The sequence below is a fragment of the Rhinatrema bivittatum genome, chromosome 6 (assembly GCF_901001135.1).
Source record: "Rhinatrema bivittatum chromosome 6, aRhiBiv1.1, whole genome shotgun sequence".
In the NCBI taxonomy this organism is placed as follows: Eukaryota; Metazoa; Chordata; class Amphibia; order Gymnophiona; family Rhinatrematidae; genus Rhinatrema; species Rhinatrema bivittatum.
Window position 1 is genome coordinate 296,057,679 of NC_042620.1, and position 14,672 is coordinate 296,072,350.

The 14,672-nt window shown below is 48.6% G+C and overlaps 1 protein-coding gene across 2 annotated transcripts in view; it reads left to right on the forward strand.

Annotated features, from left to right (window-relative positions):
* Window positions 1–14,672, forward strand: part of SYTL4 (synaptotagmin like 4) — a 155,180-nt gene that overhangs the window by 118,091 nt on the left and 22,417 nt on the right. For both annotated transcript variants that reach the window (XM_029607400.1, XM_029607401.1), the window contains exons 13-14: window positions 9,411–9,572; window positions 11,438–11,540. In XM_029607400.1, coding sequence (XP_029463260.1) covers window positions 9,411–9,572; window positions 11,438–11,540 — 265 coding nt within the window. The remainder of the gene's footprint in view (window positions 1–9,410; window positions 9,573–11,437; window positions 11,541–14,672) is intronic.

The window sequence follows — 14,672 nt, forward strand, 5'->3', positions numbered from 1 at the left end:
TGGCTCGCCTCTGTGCGCCTCAGGCGGGGCTGGAACCTTTACGGGACTCTGGGGCGGGGCGGTGCTGCAGGTTCCAGGGTGATTGGAGCAGTTGGTGGCCATTTTGAAGGCACATGGCAGGAGTCAGGAGGCCATTCCAGAGCCTCAGAACTCCCCTCCCCTGCTTTTTTCCTGTTGATTTAAGACCTGCTGATGGCAAGGAAGGGACAGGGGAGCCAGGGGGATGACAGCCAGAATCTGTCCTCTTTGGATTCTGAGCAATTTTTAGCAGATTTCATCCTGTTTCTTCATAAGGCCTGTCTGGCTAAGAAAAGAGGCAGGGTCCAGGAGGCTGCTTCCCAGAAAGCCCCCTGCAGCTAACTACCTCATTGTGGGGGGGGGGAGCCGGTGGGCTCCTGAGGGATCCTACATCTCCTTGGGATGGGACGGTCCCTGGCTGGCACAGGGACATGTCTGAGGAGTCTGTGGTAGGAGAATCTGTTGCACCCAGACAGGAACCCAGTCACCAATGTATGGGATCCTATGCAGGATGTGGATGACGTCCCAATGGCAGAGGGTGACTGCCCTCATGTTGGTCCTGTTCTGCAGGGAGGAACTAGGTCCACTGATTCCCCAGGTATTTGGAGTTGGATTAGTTGTGCAGGAAGATTCGGGCAATGAGGGGGTGAACCCTGTCCTAAGCCTTTCCCTCTACCCAAGAAGGTGAAATTTGGATCAGGAGTGGTGGTAGTCTCTCGAGGTGGACCTGAAGGTGGCCAGAGCTATGGCCAAGTTATATCCTTGCTGGAACGAGTCTTGGATGATCCCCAAGTTGTATGTGGCGGTTTCTGCAGTAACCAAGAATACAACCGTCCCGGTGGCAGGTTGGGTCGCTTTAAAGGATATCTAGGATCAGAAGCTGGAAATTCTGTTGGAGGTTGTTTGAGGTTTCTGCCTTGAGCCTTTGGGTGGCAGTCTGCGGGAGTTTGCAGAGAGCCTGCTTGTGCTGGGTGCAGAAGGCGCACGAGAAGGTGTCAGGGGGGGGGCAACAGCTGACTCTGCCCAGGCTGCCCGTTTGGAGGTAGGTGAAACCTATGTGGCAGATGTGCTCTGTCATGATTCGGACTTCTGCTAGGAATATGGTCTCTGGTGGCAGCGCAGAGGCTGTTATGGTTGCGAAATTGGTCGGTGGATGTGTGATCTAAAGCCCAGCTGTCTAACCTTCCCTTCAAGGAGCAAGTCATGAAGTAGTTGGGGACGTCTAAGGGCATTAAGTTACCAGAGGACAAGAAATCCACCAAGAAGTCCTTTCCCCTGTGTGCTCGTTTTCGAGACGCAAGAAGATTTTGTCCAAGCAGATCCTCTGTTCCTGCAGTACAAAAGCAGGGATTGGGCAGGCAGCAGTCCTCTCGGGCACAGCGTAGACCACCTCTGTGTGGTGGTTCCCAGGGGGGAGGGGGAAACAAAGTTGGCCAATGAAGGTGAACTGGTCCACTACTCTGTGGAAGCAGTCTGGAGGAGGCTGTCCTCTTTTTCAAGGAGTGGACCAGGGTCACGTCAGACCAGTGGGTGCTGGAGGTGATAAGAGATGGATACACTTTAGAATTTTCTTGGCCTTTCAGGGATGCCTTTGTGGTCTCCTACTGCATCTGTTCCAGTCGGAAGGCAGTGCAGGATATGGTGCAACGTCTTCTTCGCCTATGAGCCATTGTTTCTGGTATCCCTTCAGGAGAGGGGGCAAGGGAGATAGTGTATTTCGTGGTTCCCAAGACAGAGGGGATGTTTTGACCCATTTTCAATCTGCGAACTATCAATGTTGCCCTTAGGGTGCCCCATTTTCAGATGGAAACGTTGCAGACAGTAATAGCAGCAGTATGCAAAGGAACGTTTTTTGCCTCATTGGATTTGACAGAGGCCTATCTCCATATTCCCATAAGGGGACAGTCGCCAGAGGTTCCTGAGCTTCCTGGTTCTCAGAGCATTTTCAGTTTCGAGCCCTTCCTTTCAGGTTGGAGACAGTGCCATGCACATTCACCAAGGTGGTGTGGCATCTGCACTCAGGCGGGAATGGATACTGATACATCAGTTTCTGAATGATTGGCTCATCAGGGCAAAGTCAGAAGCGGAGTAATGTCATTCAATTCGCCAAGTCATGCAGCTTCTGGAGTCTGGCGAAGAGCCATTTAGAGCCATCCCTGTCATTAGAATATCTGGGGGATCGGTTCAATACCCAGTTAAGGAAGGTGTTTCTGACCTTGGAGAGTGGCCAAGTTACAGGGGTCAGGTACTCAGTGTTATGCAGTTGTTGGTTCCCAGAGTCTGGGACTATGTGCAGGTCCTGGGTTCTATGGCTTCTACGCTGGAGTTAGTTCCATGGGCCTTTGGTGGAATCAGTTTTCGGAGGAATTTCAGCTTCCTTTGCCACTTCAGGGGGATGCCAGTTCCAGACTTGTGGTGGCTGTCTCAGAGCAATTTGGAGAGAGGAATGGACCTGGAAGTACCCAACTGGGTGGTAGTGACCACGGATGCCAGCCTCAAAGGATGGGAAGCGAATTGTCAAGGCAGATTAGTCTAGGGGCTGTGGTCGCCAGAAGAGGCATCCTAGTCATCAATCGTTTGGAAACCAGAGCAGTTTTCAAAGCATTGCTTGCCTTTCTGCCACTCATTCAGAGGAGGTCAGTGCGAGTGTTCTCAGACAATGTGACTACTGTGGTGTACCTCATTCGTCAAGGTGGAACAAACTCATCTAGTGGTGCAGAAGGCACAAGACCTGTTTGGGTGGAAAACCATCTAGCAAGAGTAGTGGCATTGCATGTGGACTAGCTCAAAAGGCAGCAGCTAGATACTGGGGAATGGGAGTTGTCTGAGGCTTTTGCCTTGATTCAGGGCAGATAGGACAAGCCGTGCTTGGACCTCATGGTAGTTCCAGGGAATGCAAAGGCAGTCTGGTTTTTCAGTCGCAGGAGAGGCTGGCTATAAAGGCATTGACACCCTTGTTCAGCTGTGGTCAACAGGGCTATTGCTGTATGTATTCTCTCTGTGGTGTCTCATAGGAAAAGTGTTATGTTGCATCAAGCTTCATCCAGGCAGAGAGATTCTGGTGGTACCAGAGTGGCCACATCGGCCATGGTTTGTGGCCCTGGTTTATCTAGCAGTAGACAGGCCTGTGCCCCTAGCGCATCTGCCAGATTTGTTGCAGCAGTGACCCATGTTTTCAGACCAGGTTAATCGCTTCTGTCTAGTGGCTTGGCTCTTGAGAGGAGATGACTCCACATGAAAGGGAACTCAAAATCTGTGATTACCATCTTGCTGCAAGTGTGAAGACCTCCACTTCTCTGGCTTATGTATGAGTCTGGAGGGGATTTTAAGCGTGGTGCTTGCAGAATAGTTTGCAACCATTAAGAGTGGAGGTTCCACAAGTTCTATCCTTTTTTGCAGGGCTTCCCAAACTGTGGGTCAGAACCCCAAATGGGGCCACAAAACCTCCAGCTGGAGTCACAAGTGCCTCAAAAGGGTAGTGCTCTTCAGATGCTGCCAGCAGCACCACTAGTCAGCATGGGGCCTGTAAGCCAGCATTCACTCAAAGGTCCAGCAGTGGTCTTGCCCTCGCATGAGTTTACGCAGTCACAGGAAAACCTGCACAAAAATGATTTAGGACCGTACGCTGGCTCATAGAATCTGTACTGACTTTCATTACTAATTCTGCTGCCACTTGCAGATCAGGCTTTGGACCAGCCATGAGAGGAAGGGTGGGCTGAGTATGCAAAGGCCAGTGAAGACTGTCACTGCTTCTCACCCACTCACCACTGAATCTACCCAAGAGAAAAATGTTGCCCTACTTCTCATTCACTTTTGGCCAAGGGCCCAAAGGAAAATGTTGCTGCTGACCCTGGCCAAAGGAATGTTTGAAGAAGGAGCTGTTGGAAAGGAGGGATCAGATGCAAGAAAGGTTTAAGGGTTGGATCAGTGGGAGAGGGATTGGCTATGGAAGGTAAGGGGAGGAATGACAAGATACTGGGGGATGCAAGAGAGGAGCTGTGGGTGAGAGGGTATCAATTGGGGGGGGGGGGATGAGAGCAAAGAGTTGGAGGGGCAAAGGAATGGGGTGAGAGGAAGGGGATGATAGAGGAACAATTGTGGGTTATACAAATGACTTGGAGGTGAGAGGTTCAGCTAGGAGGATGTGAAAAGGGCTGGAGAGGGTGAGAGACAGAGGATGGGCTGGGAAGGTGAGAAGAGCTGGAAGATGTAAGAGGGAATCAGCTGGAGTAGCGGAAGTTGTGAGAGGATGTCCTCTGGAGGGGAATGGAGGTTAAGAGAAAGCATAGACTGGAGAGGTTTGGAGAATCAGTTGGAATGAGGGGATGGTGATTGCAGATGAACCACACTCCCACTCCTCTGGTTGGATCATCCTCTGGGGTCATGTGAATTTTCAAGTATAAAATAGGGTCATATTGATTAAAGTTTGGGAAGCCCTGGTCTAAGGGCTTAGACTTTTAATTCCTTCCAGGTTCAGGTGGCAGCCTTAGTCTCTTATAGATAAGGTGCAGGGAAGGTCATTGGCAGCTCATCTGGATGTGGTATGTTTCCTGAAAAGGGCAAAACATCTGCATCCTCCAATCCGGAAGGTGGGTCTGGACTGGAACCTTAACTTGGTGCTTAGAGTTCTGTGTGGTCCTCTGAGCTGGTTAGGGCATCCTTGAAGGGTCTAATCTTGAAGTCTGTTTTCTTGGTAGATATCTGTTCAGCCAGAAGGATATCTGAGCTGTAGGCACTGTTATGTAGAGATCCTTTGAGGATTTTGGGGTGTCATTGCATGCAGACTTTTTTTTTTTCCTAAAGTGGTTTCATCATTTCACCTTAACCGGTTGAGCTTCCAGGTTTTCTGAATTTCTGACCAATCCAATGGCAAAGGAATTGCATCTTTTGGATGTTAGACAAGTACTCTTCGGTATCTCAAGGTGACAAATACTTTTTGGAGGTCGGATCATCTGTTTGTCCTTTTTAATGGAGCAAAGAAGGGAAATAAAGCTTCCAAGAGTATGATCGCGAGATGGCTGAGGGAGGCTATAAGTTCGGTAAACATATGTAAGGGTCATCTATCTCTGGAATGATGGCAACTTCCTGGGCTGAGTGTTCTGTGCAAGAGATTTCTTGGGCTGCGACATGGTCTTCTCTTCATACTTTCACCAAACATTTCTACTTGTATGTGCAGGTGCCAGATGAGGCGTCTTTTTTGGGGAGAGTGTGTTGTGCACGGGTTTTTCGGATTCCCATCCAGTATAGGGGAGCTTGGGTACATTCCATTTGTCTGGACTGATCTGGGGTATGAATAGGAAAGGAAAATTTGTTCTTTCCTGATAATTTTCGTTCCTGTAGTACCACACATCAGTCTAGAGACCCATCCCCTTCTTTCGAAAGTCTTCCTCACTTCTGGATGTTGAGACAGTATGTAGACACATGCAGAGTTACTGACAGCATACATAGGTTGATATGTTCCTTGGTTTATGCAAAGGGTCCTGGTTTTAGGGGGCTCCACCTGTATTCTCTGCTGACCCTTAGTTTGCTTAGGGTTTGGTAATTTGAACATCTTGGCGTGGGTATAGGTCAATACTGATTGACTGCAGGTGGCACTCTGACATGTAGCAGTGCCTCAAAGTTTTGTTCTGACTCCATTTGCTGGTAGGGATGCAAAATCCACTGTCAGAACTGAACTGTAGTACTACATGAATGAAAATGATCAGGTAAGAACAAATTTTCCTCTCTTCTGGCCACAAGCTGAATCTAGATAAGTCTGTTGGAAGGATGGTAGTCACTCCCAGTCTCATTAAACAGAATAGCTTTGGTAAAAAATAGTTTTGGCGCCAAAACTTTGTTTTATAAAGGATTCTAGTTATATTGAGACTGAAAGAGATAAATGCTTTACATGTTTCATGTAGTACATTTTTTTTTCTCTGGAGTGGGTGGGAGCTAGAATTGCGTTAGTAAAATTGATGCTCCCAATATCTGACAAATTTGAATTTTCCAAATTTTATATATATTAGTCTGGCATGCCATTTGCTCATAGCGATTGGTTATTGGATACCTCCTTTTGTGTAGATCTGTGTTTTGGAGCAGCTCTGAGTTTACCCTGTTACTGTGCATGAAATAGGAATTTAAAAGACTGAGAGAAGCTCCCAAATCATATATTCTCCTTGTTAACTAAATCTACAAGAGGAGCATGGAGGTTCTTGCATAAACTCAAACTGTTTGGTTCTTTTTGCCTTTCATGGGGAATCCAGTATTTCCCTCAGGAGATAGGCATGTTTTAAACTCCCCTAGTTGCAGGTGACATCAAGACTGTTTCAGTGGTTTTGGAGAGCAGTTCTTCACAAGCTTGCTCATTAACACATTGCAGTTGGGTTTAGCAAAAACGTTTATTTACTTGCAAACAATTTATGAACACATTCAAATTGGAAATGTTGCTGATAACATCTTTTGCATTTCAAACTTAAATGGCCTTTATTCTTCATATAATATATTAATCTACTCTACAAATTTTTGTAAACCCATTGTTCATAATCTGTAGTAGCATCCCTAGCTTCTATCTGGAGTTCAAACTTGCAAGTGGACATGAAGACATCAGTAGATGTTTGTTTTTTTATTTTATTTTCTATTAAATCAAAGTACAGAAAACGTAATTCTGAGAGAAATGCAATATTGTATATTACATAGTGAGCCCTCTAAGGGCTTATAGAATTGGGAAACTATATTCTAATCAATGTTTGTGTAAGTGCCCAGAAGCTACTTCAATGCATTGCTTATGGGAGTGTCCATTTATAAATTTCGGAAGGATGAGCTTTGATGGCTTAGCATGTACGAGTAGGAAAGAAATACCACATGTCTACTCCTTTTGTAATTTCTTGGTAAATTCCCTAAAATACAAAGTCAAGATCAGACTATTTTTTTTCTGAGCAAAAAAGGTGTAATTTACTAGCATGGCTGAGTGATTCTCCACCAGATTCTCAGGCCGATACAGTAAAGCGCGGCCGCGGTTACCCTGTTTCTAACCCACTTTGTACCCACAATTTGGCCGCGTAAGTCTAACCCGCGATTCACTATCCGTTTTTACCAATCCTTACTGCTTCTTTAAATCTATTTTCCCTTTCCGCCCGCGGCATGTATATGATATGTAAACGATTGGATTAGTTATTCCCTCCCACACAGTAATGTGCAGCCCGATTATCGCCTTTTTAACCAACTGTTTTGCTGTGTCTTTAACCCGCTAATTTACCGCCTACCCTGACCCTGGCGTTAGAGGGATGTGACAGCAATAGGCAGGCTCCGGTCAAATAAGTAGGTGGGTTGGAGCAAGCGAGTAACATGGTGTGGCCTGGTTCTCCTACGCTCGGGCATCGGGGATTGCCAGTCCTCTCTCCCCCCTCCCGAAGCAAGGCGCAGGGCGAAAATCGAAGCGACACGTTATTAAAGCAAATAGAAATTGTAACAAAAGTAAACTTACTGCATGCTTCCAGGAGCCCCAGTCCTCTCTCCCCTCCTCCCGAGGCGCCCACCGCGGCTCCACTGCCTCCTGGGGGCAGCCGGCAGCGAAAGCGGCTTCCAGCAGCCCCGCCGGCGAAGGTGCATGAACGCAGGTGAGCGCCCAAATTAGACGTGCTTTCATGCACCTTCGCCGGCGGGGCTGCTGGAAGCCGCTTTCGCTGCCGGCTGCCCCCGGGAGGCAGGGGAGCCGCGGTGGGCGCCTCGGGAGGAGGGGAGAGAGGACTGGGGCTCCTGGAAGCATGCAGTAAGTTTACTTTTGTTACAATTTCTATTTGCTTTAATAACGTGTCTCTTCGATTTTCGCCCTGCGCCTTGCTTCGGGAGGGGGAGAGAGGACTGGCAATCCCCGATGCCCGAGCGTAGGAGAACCATCCACTTCCTGGTACCTGTCATTTGAAATGACAGGTACCAGCGCACCCAGGATACTGTATAGGCGCTGTATAGCGCTCTATACAGCAAAATGGATTGTGCTTCATGGACGCGCTTTGGACGTGGCTTGCATTTGCATGCCATTTAAATACTGTATCGAGCGGTATGTGATCCGAACTGTGCGCGCGGCAAACAAGCGGGCGCCCGGCACTGCCGCACTTTTTCTTACGCGCCCTTACTGTATCGGCCTGTTAGTTCCTTGGAAGACAAAATTGTATGATGTGGTGTGAATGGCATTCCACACAGCACTGTTAACTTCTGAAGCTAAGAAACTTATCTTGGGAGCCCTTTGTCTCCTTTCGCCCTCACCAAGGGGGTCATTTTCTATGCGGTTCGCAAACGATAAGGGACGTTTTACATGCAAAAAGTCCCTTATCACGTGCGATACCAAGATCGGGGCGGAGTTGGGGCGGCACCAGGGCTGACGCCACGAAGACTTTGCCGACAGCGAAAGGTAAGCTCCTTCATCGCTGCCATCTTCGTGCCAAATAACTACACCTTTTATGGTGTAGTTATTCGGTGCGATGCCAGCAGCAATCGCAGGACCGCCCCCCATTACCGCGGGATTCACGACGCCATGGTGTTTTTGTAAATCTAGGCCCAAGTGACATAATTTATACTTCCCAATTGAGTAAACACTGGATCAGTGTTTCCTGAGCTCTCAACCACCTCCATAATCAAATGTCTGTTTATGTTCTGCCCACTGGCATTCTTTTTGTTTGTTTGTTTTTATATTTGAAGACCTATTCATTGCTTTAATGATTGCCTGATAGTGGGGTTTAGGTGTGTGGTTGTTAAGAGGGGGATTGTAAAGGGGGAAACTGTTTCTGGTTTTCTTTGGATATTGGTGATACTATTTAAATATTTTCACACAAAAAATTCCCTATTCTGTAAATGCCTGTGCAAAAAGGAGTACTTTTTTCCTTTTTTTTTTTTTTTTTTTTTAATGAAATTTCAAATAATTTTTCTCATTTCGAGCCTCCAAGGGTAGAGGATTCCATAAATTAGGGGCCATTGCTGAAAAGACTTTGCCCATAGTCCTGCTTACTTGATATATATTAGACTGCACAGACAACAGCAATTGGGATGAAGATTGTAAAACACATGAAGAAATAAGCCAGGAAACTTTATCTGCTAAGTGGTGAGATTCGGGGTAAATAGCTTGCTGTAACAGACTATGTTAGTGTATGTAACCTTTTTGTTTTTACTCTGTTCAGATACAGCATACGCTAATCTGGTTTGGGAAGACAGGTTTACATTGTAAATGGAATGCATTCAAGTTGAATTGATTGCATATTGCCTACAGTTGGTGACCTTGCTGGATCAATAAATAGGAAAACTTATCTCTTTGAGCAGGATCTGGCCATGACGTGGATCATCTGTTTTGTCGTCTTAGGCTCTGTTCCCTGTGATGGGTACCATGATTTCTAACGACATGTTCTTCTTCTTTCTTCCTGCAGTATGGAATTGTGGAGTCTCTGCTGGTCATGAGGACCCTGCAGCTATCTGTCTGGCATTATGACCGCTTCGGCCGAAACACTTTCTTGGGAGAAGTGGAGCTCCCCCTGGATGCCTGGAATTTTGATAGCCAGTCAGAGGAGTGCCTGCCTCTGCATTCAAGGGTACAGATGGTGGCTTTGTGTGCAGCTCACTGGTGATGGCATCCCTCCTTTCTCTGTTGGTATCATTCTGGCACCTTCTGTCACAGCCTGTCCGTCCCCTGTGAAACAGGTGTGACCTCTCCTTCTTCTTTAGCCAGGTTCTAGGGTGCATAGAACCAGGTGAGTGACTTCTGGCTTCACAATTTCCCGTTTCGAAGCATCCTGGGAGTTTATTATCCATGAGGAAAACTGAAACTGGAGTTGAGAATAACAGGAGCTACTCACTGAGATGCCCATTATGATTGGGGGGGGGGGGGGGATGGGGATAAAGTAATTGCAGGTTTCATGGCCCCACCAACTTTTGTCCAGCAGCCCGCCTGTTAAGCCTCTTGTTTCAAACTGCGGACTTTTTTTTTTCCCCTCCCCCCCCCCATCCCCCCTTCTACTCAAGCACTGCAGAAAGTGCGATCTCTGATATTCCACCTTCTGTGCAACAGATTACTTGTTATAAGAGACCCGCCACAAGCAAGCTGTGCCCCTAAAGGGGAGCATCAGGCCACGCAGCCCCTTGTTTACCACCAGACTGGACCTTTTATTTAAATCTATGTGCCCGGCCACCAGGCAGACGTTCCCTTCCCTTGCCGCCATGGACACTGAACCTACGTTCACATTCCGCTGTCACGGTGGCTGCCCGACCTCCCTCCCTTCCTTCCTGCTGCTGCCTGTATTACCTGTAAAAGACCGGGGGGGGGGGGGGGGCATGTCGCATCACTATTTAGTACAAGTAAGTGGATGGTGGTCAGAGAATGGGGAGGACTCAAAGAGTTGGAAAGCAAGAAGGGATGAGGCAGGGAGAACAGAGCCAGAGGGAGGAGGTGTGGGCAGGAGGAGAATGAAAGAGGGGGGAGAGGTGAGCTCTGACTGGGGGGAGGGGAAAGGGGCAGGGGACAAGAAGAAAGATGAGGGGGGGGGTGGATATTGGGGCTGCCGAGCCTTCGTTTTTCCTTGTGGGGTGGAAGGGAAATAAAGCCAGGACTGGATTTTTCACAATCACTTTAAAGTATTCCACTTGGTATTTGTCTTTTAGGAGAAATTTTATTGTTCTCCACTTTGCGGTTTAAACATTAAAGCAGACGATCGAATTTGAATAAATCAAACTGGTGTAGACACACAGAGCGGTGCTACTGGACTTCTAGTGGGGCACTATTGTGAATACAGGGAGGTATTCTGTATGCCTAGGGTTTGTGTGGGGATCTATAGGGGTCCAGCTTGGTCTGTCTTCTAATGTGCACCTTTCAAAAGAGTTGGTGCTTTGGTGTTCTAGGCTAGGGAATGATTGCAGTGCTGTTCCACTTCTCACTGAAATTTGGCAACTGTATCGTGCTAAGGTGTTAGAAATATCAGATTTCAGTGACGTTATTCAAGTGGAAGGGTCCCCGAGTGCTGTTTTTGTATGATACGTTGTAAGGGAAAATGCTCTGCATCAGTTGTTGGGGTGGTTATAGGGTCTGTGGATACAGAGTATTATATTTACAGAACTGGAGATATAGTGTCTATCATTTTTGTCTTGTATATGCCATGACAAAAATGAACTTTACTGTAAACCAGGCTACGTTGGATGTAATCTCCAGGAAGGAGTTGGGAGCAGGATTCGGGAGCACTTGCATGACACCCCCCCCCCCCCCCCCCCCCCCAAAAAAAAAAACCAAAAAGGTGTTCTGAGGGCCCTGCATGAGCCAGCTCTCTCGCTCCTGTAGGAAGGCTGGGTTTGGGAGAGCCTAGGTGAAACTCATTCAGGAAAGCTAAAAGAATGTATTCTGAAAGGGTTTCCTTTCCGGAGCTTCAAGGGTCTCTGTGCTAATCTGTTCCTTATGTTTATCTTTTAGGGCATTGCAGATACCACCAGCGATTCGTATAAGGGAGAGCTAGTTGTCTCTCTAAAATACATTCCACCTTTGAAAGCTGCAGGCCCTGCTGACAGGAGGAAGGGTGAGTAGAATGTTTTGGGTTTTTTTGGTGGGAGGGAAGCGGTTTTTTTGTTTTTTCCCCCTGAATGCCTTAAGTGTTCTGCACAGAGCAGGGAAAATGATGAATTCTGCTCATGTGACTAGCCAGAACTTCAGATGCTGTGGCTAATCACATGAGCAGAATTCATCAAGATGACTACAAGATGACTCCTTCCACAGGGCTCCGCCCTGTGGGGACTTGTAGTGATAGGCTGATCCTTAGCAGTAATACAAACACTTTATTATATAGCAAAAGCCCCCACAGGGGGAGTCTGGCACCACTGAACAGCAATGCCTGATGGCCAGAATCTGGGTGCAGGTGCACCAGGTTTTAGAGGGAGCTGAGGGCTGTTGCAATGGTTTGGGCTTAGACTGGAGCAGGGAGTGTTAATGATAGACAGCCTTCCCTTCATAGCAAATCATGCAGCAAAGATCTTCAGAGAACTGAGCAATGTATCATTCTTTATAGCGATATTTCTCCATGAGCAAGCAGGAACAAAACAGCCCCATAAGTTGGTGATGTCATTCGATGGTGCCCTCACTGAAAAATGCTTTCGCCAAACTCGGGAAAGCTGATAGTTCTAAACATGTGGGGGAGTTCCTGTGCTGCTGTTTCTGCTGTAGGAGCCCTTTCAGTCTTTTGTCCCTCAGTGTTCTGATAGGAACATTTTTTTTCTCTGTCGCCATAATTTTTTTTTCCTGAATTTATTTACATTTTCTTTCTTCTGTTTTTGTTTTACTGATCCAAAACATAACTTCTCTTCATTTCATGCTGCTACAGCAGTCCAGACAGGTGCTATGTCATCCTATCAGCGGATGGAGACAGGGGACACGACTTTCTCCATGGCATCACCACTACATAGAGATGTCATGGAGAAATGAGATATTCTCCTAGGTCAAGCAGGATGTTGGTCCTCACATGTGGGTGACATCATCAGATGGAGCCCGGCACGGAAAACTTTTGACTGAGCATGCCTAGCCTGCCACTGTCCATGCGAGGCTCCCTTCAGTCTCTTCTTTTCCACGGGGTAGGAGCCTCGCAGTTGTGGAGCTCCAAACCCTTGAAAGTGTGTTTGCTGATTTTTTTTTTTTATCCCGGGAGTTTTTCTGCGTCTGGTCCCCCTTCGCACTCAGTTCCTCCAGTAGGTACTTGTGGGTTTTGCTGTCTGTTTTTCATGGTCTATTCACGACTCCCGCCTTGGGACCCCCATCTGTCATTGACTGTACAACGGCTCTTTTTTTTTTTTTGTTTTGATGGTGTCAGATTTTCGACGGTGTCCCCAGTGCCCGCTGACCATGTCCGTCACAAATCCGCATGAGGTGTGTATCCTCTGCCTGGGGGCCTCGCATGACATTCGAGGGTGTCGTTTGTGTGATCAAATGACCCCCAAAGGGCATCGTGCGTGCCTAGATAAAATGGAGAAGCTTTTTGGCTCTCCAAAATCCTCCACTTCTGCTTCAGTGTCCTCCATGACTAAGGACCGCAGGGAACAGTCTCCATCGCTTCCCTTGGCGGTCCCTCTCTCCAGTACCCCTAAGGATTGAGGAGAGGAAGATCAATCCTCAGTGGTTTCTCCCCTCCCCCCTAATCTTGGGGTTGTCTTCGTCCACAGCACCAGGGAAAGACCGGGCCGAGCACCAGAAACCCAGGAAGCATCAACAATGACATGGTTCCGGTTCTGGAGCAGCAACAGCGCCTGCTGAACCATCATCGAAGTGGCACCGGCCACTGGAGGCCCCATCCTCTGGTGCCCCTGGTAGGCCGAGGCATTTCCCATCGGCAGCTGTGCTGGGCGCCGTGCATCCTCGTGATCCTTCCGAGGATGTGCCGGTGACTCCTTGTCCCCCTCCATCAGTCCTTACTACCTAGGACTTTCAGGAGGAGTTGGATCACAGGGTGCAATCGTCGGTGCTCAAAGCACTTCACAGTATCTAGCTGCCGGCGCCACTTGTCCCTAGACCAGTGTCCGAGCTTCCACCTTCATTCACATCTGCTGGAGCATCTGGACGTCCTTGGCATCCTACCGACGCAACAGGTGCCAGAGAGACCTCTGATGCCTTCTTGGCCACAGACACCCTCCACTGGGAACAATACAGATTCCTGGGTCCTCAGAGGATGAGGCCTCAGGGACCAGGCACCCATGCCCACGGTTGCCCGAGCTGCCGGCAGTTCCTCCTGGCATACCATGGCCAATGCTCCCTGAATGCCTGGGGGTCCATCGATGCCGCCAGTGCCCCCATGGCCTTGGGGCCCAGGCCTACCCTCTGTTCTGGTCCCCACCCTTTGCGTCCAGACCCTAGCGAGGAACAGGGTCCCTATGACTCGTGGGGCGATGACACCTCTGACATGTCCTCAGTGTTCTCCGATGACCCCCTCTTGGAGCCTTCCTCTCCAGAGGAGCGGCATCTCTCTCCACCTGAAGACCTGTCTTTCGCCAGCTTTGTGAAGGCCATGGCAGAGGCCATTCCCTTCCAGCTCCTGTCAAAAGTCATAAGATGCTGAAGGTCCTCCAGTTCGCTCCAAAAGAGGTCGTGGCAGTGCCAGTCCACGACATCTTTAAAGAGCTCCTCCTCCACACATGGGAACACTCGATGTCTGTTGCCCTGGTGAACAGGAAAGCTGATTTGACTTATCTGGTTCAGCAGGCCGTGGGCTTTGAACGATGGCACTTACCCCACCAGTCTGCGGTGGTGGAGTTCGCACTTAAGAAATCCAGACGTTCTAGGACACACGCTTCTGCCCCTCTGGGACGTGAACACAGGGAGCTCAGCGGCATAGGGAGGAAAATGTTCCAAGGGGCTTTGCTGGTGGCCTGTATTGTGGTCTAGCAGCTGTACATGACCCAATATGACTGAAACCTATGGAAGCAAGTCCAGATGTTTGCAGAGGACCCTCCCCAGCAACAGCAGGAGTCCATTGCCTCGCTGGGACTTGAGGCGGGTAGACAAGAGGTCAGGTCTACCTATGACGTCTTCAAAACCGCAGCCTGCTTAGCCACCAGTGGAGTCGGCACCATACAGCTAGCTTGACTCTGGGCCTCCGACCGGAAGTTCAGGATAAGCTGGCGGATCTCCCCTGTATAGGAGAGAACCTGTTTGGGGATAAGGTGAAAGA